Source organism: Crocuta crocuta, unplaced genomic scaffold (genome assembly GCF_008692635.1).
Source record: "Crocuta crocuta isolate KB4526 unplaced genomic scaffold, BGI_CrCroc_1.0 scaffold70, whole genome shotgun sequence".
In the NCBI taxonomy this organism is placed as follows: Eukaryota; Metazoa; Chordata; class Mammalia; order Carnivora; family Hyaenidae; genus Crocuta; species Crocuta crocuta.
The window spans coordinates 17,267,530-17,275,894 of NW_027528417.1; the positions used below are offsets into that span (position 1 = coordinate 17,267,530).

Here is an 8,365-nt window from a genome sequence, read left to right on the forward strand (position 1 = left end):
AAAGGGCTGGTCTGGCCTGGCTTCTGAACAGAGGTAGAGACTAACCTTATGTCAGAAAACAGAGAAAAAAAGAGCTTTGATTTTTTTAAATTCAGAACTAAGGTTAGTAGTGTCTTTATCCCCTTTACTATCATTCTCAATGGGGCTCTGATCTCCTTTTCTTCGGAGATCCTTACTCTTGAAAAATGAATGAGAAGCTGTCTCTCAGAAAGACCATCTCTACATAATCAACAAAACTGAGCCTATATAAATAAAAGATAAATAAGAACACCCAAAAGCTAACAGAAAAGCAAAGGAAAGAGATGTTCTTCTCAGGGGGTAATAGCTGTCCCCCTTCCCTCCCCTCCCAAAAAGTTAACAGGAAGCCTTGGAGAGCCTCACACCCCAGGTAAGGCTGTGCAGACAGTTGAGTCAAGACAAAACCTGGATGTGACAGCTGAGCAAACAGGGAGAGCTTCAGCAGCTCAGCAGGAAGCTTCGCCAGGCACGGGTTCCTGCCTCCCTCCTGTGGAGGTCAGGGGGAAGTGCAGGAAGTGGCAAGAGTCAGTCTCCTAGGGCTCACACAGCGGGAGGGACAAGTACAAGTTGAAGGCTCATTTCCCAATCCCAGAAGCACATGGTATCTAATAAGCTGCCCTATGTGACCATCATGAACTCTGCCAAGGATTCTCTAGAGAAGCCAGGCTTATGGGGCCTTGCAAATAAATGCCGCTGTGGCGCCTCTGAAAAGGTTTATTATTGCCCAAAACAAAAACTCCATTGCAAAGGTCAACATTACCTCCAGAGGCTCCTGTAGGAAAACTAACAGCAGCTTTTTCCTCTTCCCTCCCCCCAACTCCCCAATGGAGAGGAAAGACTACCATGTAGGTAAAAGAGCCAGGAATGCAGAGTTCCAAATACTGCCACAGACACCCCAGGATCACTAAAGGTATTCCAAAATAGAAGAAATGAAAGCCAGCGTGCCAGGAACCTTACATATGTTAGCTTTTATACAGCTCGCACAACTCTATCACCTTGGAATTATCACCTCTAGTTTGCAGATGATGACACTGAGGCTCAGAGAAGCCAGGCATTTTCTCAATACTTACACAGCCTGTGAGCAAGAAAAGAAACCTTAGGCTGACTAGAGCCCATACAGCCCCCAGTGTGGTGTACTGTCCAACAGATCATTCCGTGATTCTATTTATCAGGAAAGATTTCCAAGTCTTGAGAGAGTACACAGACCAACAATTAAAAGAGTTCTGAGTAGAAAACCAAAAGCTCTCGGAGGGGTGACGAACTTAGACACCTCCAGGTGTCCTTCTCTCCCATCATGGATAGGACAGTTGCCATGGAGAAGGAATCAACAAATGCACAAAGCTCAAAAGTGTCCACATCTCGGATGATGTCAGTTTTTGCACGGGAGAGAATAGTTCATCCACACTACCAATTCCAGCATGCAGTCAAGGGAACGGTTAAGTGGAAACTGTAATTTACTGAAATACTAACCTAGATTAAATATAATGATTGAAATGAAGAACTTTCTGGCACATGAAAGAGTCAGCACCTGGGACAAGATATGCCGAAAGGACCAAAGGCGAAGGCTTAATAAGGGTTCTCAGCACAGTCGCATGAGAGACAAGGATGGCAAAACTGCAAAAGTATATAGCCAGGAAGTTCCAGGCATCCAGTATCGGCATTGGACTTAATTTAGGGCAAATGTAAATAACTTGTGGGCTTCTCCAATGTGAACTAATCTGTCCCCATTGAGAAACTACCCTTCCCAAAATATTGTCAGACTGATTATATCCCTTCTTCCCTTTACACAAAAGCAAAACACTGTGACAACCAGAATACTCTTTCTATTCAACTGCATGCCAGTTCTCTCTTCTGCTACCCCGGGATGGCCAGGATAGTCTGCTATGCTACCCCACAAACCATTATTGGTAATGAAGTTTTCCCACTCTAGCCTAAATCCAGCCTTCTCCAACACCTAAAATCGGACTCCATGTAAAAGTTCTAGGAGTCCATAAAAATTCATTCCAACCCCCACTGCACCTTTTACCCCCCCCACACCCATAGTAAAGCAAAACACCTTTTCCTCCCCCCTGCAGAGGCCATCCATTTTCAACCCATTTCCCTAAATACTATTTCTAACACCTCATGTAAAGACCTGAAAATGATAGGGAAGGAAATACCCCAGGCATCCCAGCAGGGGGACCAGCTCCCAAGGCAAAACCAGGAGATCAAAAGAGAAAAGTGCCTAATACACACTCACTATCTTTCTGGGTGGTTACCCTGAATTTCCCAGGGGAAATGAGTCCAGTACACTTTCTCAGAGACCTCAAATGCCACGCTGAAAAGCCAGCTCATATGCTGGAGAGCTTCGACAAGCATCACCACTTCCTCAATTTTGTTTTCGCCCAGTTTAAGTTAGTGACTGCCATCAGGCTGCTCCATTGTCTTGGGACTGGTGCTGGGCTGCCAGCCTCATTGGTATTGCCGCCTCGTCCACCTCACTGGTCTGTGCAGCAGCTGCCTGTTCGGCGTCACTGGTGAGAACCCCCACCACTCACCCTCCCTCCAGGCCACCGATGCAATGTAGAGCAGGCACCTAGCTCCCCCACCTGTTCCTATAACCACCAGATCTGTTCTTCCTATTCTCTTCCTAGGCATGTCCCATGCCTGTATCTAAAAGCTTCCACCCAAAGCTTCCACAAAAATGATGAACATTTCCAGGATACGCAAGTGACTCATTTAAATCAACGTGATCTGACTTCCTAAGAGACTCAAAGTGTTGGAAGGACACAAGCAAGGCTCCTTGCCAATTCAAAATTCTATGCCAAATGGGTGGTATCTTCCGGGGTTGGGGTGCCCTCAGGAGCCAAAAGCACAACACTCTCCCAAACAGAAAATCACTTTGGAGGATAAATGGGGTAGTTAGCCAGGAGGCTGAGATAACCCTAAACCCAGACACCAAAAGGCTGGGAGAGAGCCTAAAGTGACACGTGATCATCTGGCTGTGGGCCAGAAATATAATATACCATAGGCAAAGTGGAAAAAATGACTTTAGGGTAAATGGAAAAGATTTTTTTTTAAGGGCGCAGCGGAAAACGAGTCTGAAAAAGTAAAGTTTAATTTAAAAATCATACACACACAAAACAACTTCTGATCCATTTTAAGCTCTCCCATTGGGTCTTTCACAGGCAAGTTTCCCATGGAGTCCAGACCACCTAAAGATGCACCCACAGGGGGCAGACAGACAGCCCTTCCTGAACAGGTGGTCAACAATAACTGCTCCTCGGGCTTGAATGAATGAATGTCCCAGCCCTAAGTGACTAAGCAGCAAGGTTGGCTTCCTGGGTGCTTCAGAAGGCCAGTTTCTTCATCAGCAGATAAACTCTGGAATCCACTTCAAATCCATGCAGGTTGTTGGCATCACCCTGCAGCCTCATGAGCAGGCCCCCATAGGACACGTAGGCAGAGCTGAAACGGAAGGCCCCCGTCCCATGAGTCTAAGCTCTGGAGCAGTCACCCCGTGGCTCTCCATCCCAGCTTAAGAAAGAGAGGTACCCTTCTAGTGTTTTGTCATTAGGAACCAAAATTCAGACAAAAATGAATGCACAGATATGTGCACGGCATTATTCCTGATATCAACAAAGGTGGAAAATGCTACATGCCCAGAGTAATGGAAATGATCAAATGAATTAAGATATATCCATTTACTGGAATGTTATGCTTATTAAAATGTTTAGGAAAAGCCTTAAACTGACATGGGGAAACCTGCTTTACATAACTTAAAGCAAAAAGAGAACAAGAAGGGGTGCCTGAATGGCTCAGTTGGTTAAGCATCCAACTCTTGGGTCTCGGCTCAGGTTATGATCTCATGGTTCATGAGCTGGAGATGCACTCTGGGCTCTGCGCTGACGGCACGGAGCCTGCTTGGGATTCTGTTTCTCCCTCTCTCTCTCTGCTCCTTCCCCACTTGCACTCTCTCTCAAAAATAAATAAACAAGACTTAAAAAAAAAAAAAAAAGAGCAGAAGAAAACATTGTAATAAACAACATGATCTCAAAGAAAAAAGTACACAGGAAAAAACCTAGAATACTCAAAAATGTTTGTGTAAAAGGTTTCCTTTGAGTATAGAATTATAGGTGACTTTTTTTTTTTTTTTTTTGCTTCTTCACATTACTTGTCTGCTTTTCAAATTGCTTACAAAGAGCACATATTGTTTTAATAAGATTTTAAAGAACAGAAAAAATAGTTGGGCAGGGAAACCAAAGAACTAGGGATTGGATTGCAGACTAGCAAAACACACACACAAATAAACAAAAACAAAAAAAGCCTAGCAGTTTAATCACTTAATGCTGCATTTAGTTCCTGGGGAAGCAACCTTCCTTTGCACTTCACATAGCAAGATCATCGGTTTCTCATTTGGACCCCTGGGCCCTGAGGTCCTGACAAAGGGCCAAGTGAGCAATCTACATTTCAGACTGGAAACTGTCCCCAGAACAGTCTCCTTCTGGGTTTTGCCTAGGTCTGAGGTGCTTGGGGAGAGAGACCCAACATAGGAAACATGAGAACGGACCAAGGTAGGGGTACAAGGGTTCTCACAAGACCATGGAACTTACAGACGTGTTGCGGCTTCAGTAGAAGTTTCGTCTCCCTCAATCCTGTATACTTTCCCATACATTACATACTCAAATTGGTCAGCCCTGTGGAACAATAGTGCCAAGGTTATTCGTAAAAGTAGTTAACAATAATAAGAGGCCATTTAAAAATGGTAACTGGTAACTAAATGTCAACATTATAACAACGGGCGTTTTCCAGATACAATGCCATTTAGTCCTCACAGCAACCCAAAGAGCAAAGCAGGACCATCCGTACTTTACTGATGAGAAAACTGAGGCTGAAAGAGGTTAGGTTATTCAACAAATAAGCGGTAAGGCTGAGATTTGAACTCAGTGGAACTCCCAAAACTTTTCTATCACACCAAACTCCCTCCCAAAATACAAGGCCCACACCCAGCTTAGGTCACTCGGTGGTCTAAGTGATTGATTCCCTTAGCCATCAATAAGCTACAACCCACAAGCATATAAACACTGCTCTGCATAAACACCTGGTTGTTTGAATTCTTAAGCACAGCAATTTCCTTAAGGTTACTAAGATTCTGCTGATAATCATTTATTCCACAAATCAAATATCCCATACTACTTATCTACTTAGTCCTCAGGTATATTTCAAGTACTCCCTTCTTCACTTCCTCACCTGGAAGGCCTATCATCTGTAGGATTGTATTCACCGTCATCCAGGGTACCATCTTCATATAAGGTACTGGCTATGACCAACCGGAATTTGTCTCCTGAAAATAATGGCAATATCTGAGAGTGAAGAACAGCTGAAATGTCAAAACGGTTCCAGCTATTGTCTGTGTTCAATACTTACCCAAGTCTACAGGGTAAATCTGAATGTTTACATCTAAGATTAGGTCCATCTTGAAAGATTCACTCTCACAATGTAGTCGAGACACTGGAGGGAAGCAGAGAAAGAGTGGCATAGGTAATTGCCAGGTCCTGGCAGACTCTACAGACCCCACTTTGGGGGATCATATGTAATTAACACTCGGTCTAACCCAGTTTGCATCCACTAGCCTCTCATATGCTCTCAGAGAAGTGCAGACTGCATCAGAACCTGATATGCCAGAACAAAAGGGAAGAAAACTATGGCAAATGGGACAGAATCCCAGGAAAAAAAAAAAAATCAAAGGTCCTCTGGCAATAAACAATATCCAGGCTCTAGGCCTGCCTAGGTGATTAAGAAACAACCTGACTTTGGGCAAGTTATTCATTCATCCAAAGGCTTTGTCTTTCTGTGCCAGGTGCTGTGCTGAGTGGATTATGGGGACTGTATGAACCGGTGTTTGTCTTGAAGAACATCCCAGTCTCCAGGCAAAGGAAGAGACATCAAGGAGGAGCAATTCAATAATTGCTGATTAATAACAGAATAAAGAGGTGTATAGCAAGCAGTCAATTCTAACTAAAGAAGAACGTCACAAAAAAAGCCTAAAGATTCTTAGGACAGTACAAGAATACAAGCTCTGAAGTCCCATTGCTCACAGTGTAGACTTGGGTAGGTTACTTAACTTCTCGGAGACACCACCTACCTCATGGAGGCTCTTGAAAGGAATAGGTAGGACAAAATGTGTGTAAGGTGCACGATACAGCGCCCAGCTCAGAGTGAGGAGCCATTAGAAAGATGCCCAGGAGTTTATCAACACCATGAGAAAAGGCCAGCCAGGCACAGGGCACAGTCTATGTCAAGCCAGGCAGAGTTCGGAGTCTCCGTTTTCCCAACTATAAAATGTTTCCTGAGGGAGAGTCCTCGATCAGGAACTGCCGGTAGGGTAAGGCCACGTGGGTTGAGTGAACAAGGGGCCCAGGGGCGTGTCCCCGAGGAGGTTAGCCCCTTCTCCTAAACCGCCCCTACGTACACCTCACTTACCTCGGTCAAACTTCTTGCCCTCCGGGTCAATGTCTTTCACATCAAAAATATCCTCAAACAGAATGCCCGCCATGGTGGAATAGCCGCGAGAGTAGCGGAGTGGCTGAGACCGCTACCACGACTAAGGTGTACGCGCTTTCCCTCGCGTGGAGTAAGAGAGAGGGAAAGACAGCACCTACAGAGTGGCAGCAAGGGACTAGAATAACGCATGCGTGCGGACAAGCGGTAACGCCGACACTTCCGCCGCCCGGCTCTCGGGGCTTCCTAACTTCCGCCCCGAACGATTGCTTCCGAGAGTCCTCAGGCTTTAGGGCGGGTCTCAGGGCCATATAACTCCGCCCTAGGGCGGGGACACGATTAGTCCCCCCTCCGGCCGTGGCGGCGCGGTTTCTCGCTCCCTGATGAGGCTCTACTGCGCCCTCTTGAGAGTCCGGGTTGGGAACACTAGAATGCATGGGAGCCTACCCCAGCCAGGGACCTTGATCCTTGGCCCAGAGAACCCTGACACTAGCCCTACCATGCTGGTCCGCGTGCCCGCCGTGGGCACAGTCCGCGCGGAGAGCAGGCGGAACAGAACGCCGCCCCCAGCGCGCTGACCCTGCACTGCGCAGAGCCCAGTCCCTCCAGCTGGCACCGAGGCCCACCAGCCTGGCCCGGACAGACTTGGCCCTGCTGGATGTCACCCGAGCCGGGTTCGTCCAGTTTGGGAATTTGCCATGATGTCACTATAGGGAAGAGGAAAGCCTGCACTTGTCCCCTCCCCTGGTACCCTCCCTCCCACTGCCCTCTTCCCCTGGGCCCTAATCTTTTCCACACGACCTCTTCAGCCTGGCATTAACCCCATCACACTGCTCTCCTTCTGAGCACTGCCCCTTCCGCCTGGTACTGCCTGTTGCCCCACCACTGCCTTCACCCTCCAGACGCTGATCTATGTGCGCCTTCATCCTGACGCTGTCCTCTCCCACGAATACCACCTCCTCCCTTATACTGTCCTTTCCTCTCACATCGCCCCCTTCCTGGGCACTGCCCTCCCTCCTGGGCACTGCTTCTGCCTCCCACACGCCCCCTCATCCTGATCCTGCCTCCTCCCTCACGCTGCCTGTTTCCTGGGCCCGGGCCTCTCCCCTGACACTATCTTACACTGTTGGTCTACTCTGTGCTCACCCCACCCTCTGCTCTATCCTTCTTCAGACCCTAATACAGAACGCAGAGCCCCAGCAGGCTGTTCCCCCAGAGTGACGAGATGTCAATAGCTACTCGAGTTTCTCCTTGGGCCCTGCCAAGAAAAAGCGACCTCTGTACCCCCACACCCTCTTCCCAGGAGCGGCCTCCCCGCACCTAGACATCTCTTCCCTCTGGCTTCGGCCCTTCACTTTCCCTCCCCACCCCCACCCTGGTGCACCCCACAGGCCAGGTTGCTCCAGGTGCGACTTCCTAGGGGGCCAGCGGGGAAGGGACAGAGGAGAAAGGGGATGAGAGAGATCGAGGGTCTCAGTTCCGAGCATCACCTCCTCACTCCCGCCTTCTGGGCCTAGCGTCTCCCATCGAGTCCCCACCCCCCGGCCCCCCAGCTTTGCTTTCACCCTCGACGGAGCAGAGGGACCTTGCCAGGCCCGTCTGCCCTCTCCGGAGAAGCAAGAGAGGGCGCCCCTCCTAAGAGATTGAGCCCAAAGAATCTGATTAAACGGCTCTGCAGACCCCGGCACCCGGACCTACTGAGCCCCAACGTCTCCAACTGCTCCTGCCCCCGGCACTGGGCGCCGCGGACCCGGCCCTGCCCTTCCACGTGCCGACGGGCCCGCCCCCGCTCCGGCCCCAGTTGCCCCTCTCAGTTCCCGGCCTTTGCGAAAAGGGGCGCAGGCTAGCAAGTTCCAAGCGCCCCCTG

General features: G+C 48.6%; 1 protein-coding gene across 3 annotated transcripts; it reads right to left on the minus strand.

Moving 5' to 3' along the window:
* Positions 1 to 3,091: 3,091 nt before the first annotated feature.
* Positions 3,092 to 8,249, minus strand: POLR2H (RNA polymerase II, I and III subunit H). 3 transcript variants are annotated; one of them, XM_077754446.1, is made up of 6 exons: positions 8,197 to 8,249; positions 6,481 to 6,655; positions 5,425 to 5,508; positions 5,248 to 5,341; positions 4,611 to 4,694; positions 3,092 to 3,465 (listed from the first exon to the last, which is right to left on the minus strand). In XM_077754446.1, exons 2-6 carry the CDS (start codon positions 6,551 to 6,553, stop codon positions 3,348 to 3,350), a joined length of 453 nt encoding a protein of 150 aa, XP_077610572.1. In that variant the 5' UTR covers positions 6,554 to 6,655; positions 8,197 to 8,249; the 3' UTR covers positions 3,092 to 3,347. The 3 variants fall into 3 exon arrangements, with proteins under 3 accessions (XP_077610572.1, XP_077610573.1, XP_077610574.1); XM_077754447.1 differs by having other exon boundaries at positions 8,193 to 8,210; XM_077754448.1 differs by lacking the exon at positions 8,197 to 8,249 and adding an exon at positions 7,989 to 8,006.
* Positions 8,250 to 8,365: the final 116 nt, after the last annotated feature.

What these genes read in the sequence shown, in the direction of transcription:
- POLR2H (XM_077754446.1), bottom strand. Translation starts at nt 6,553, where the DNA reads ATGGCGGGCATTCTGTTTGAGGATATTTTTGATGTGAAAGACATTGAC. An exon ending in ACAGATGATAGGCCTTCCAG is followed by an intron (nt 4,695 to 5,247) that starts GTGAGGAAGTGA and finishes ATTGTTCCACAG; the next exon opens with GGCTGACCAATTTGAGTATG. An exon ending in ACTGAAGCCGCAACACGTCT is followed by an intron (nt 3,466 to 4,610) that starts GTAAGTTCCATG and finishes CTTCCGTTTCAG; the next exon opens with CTCTGCCTACGTGTCCTATG.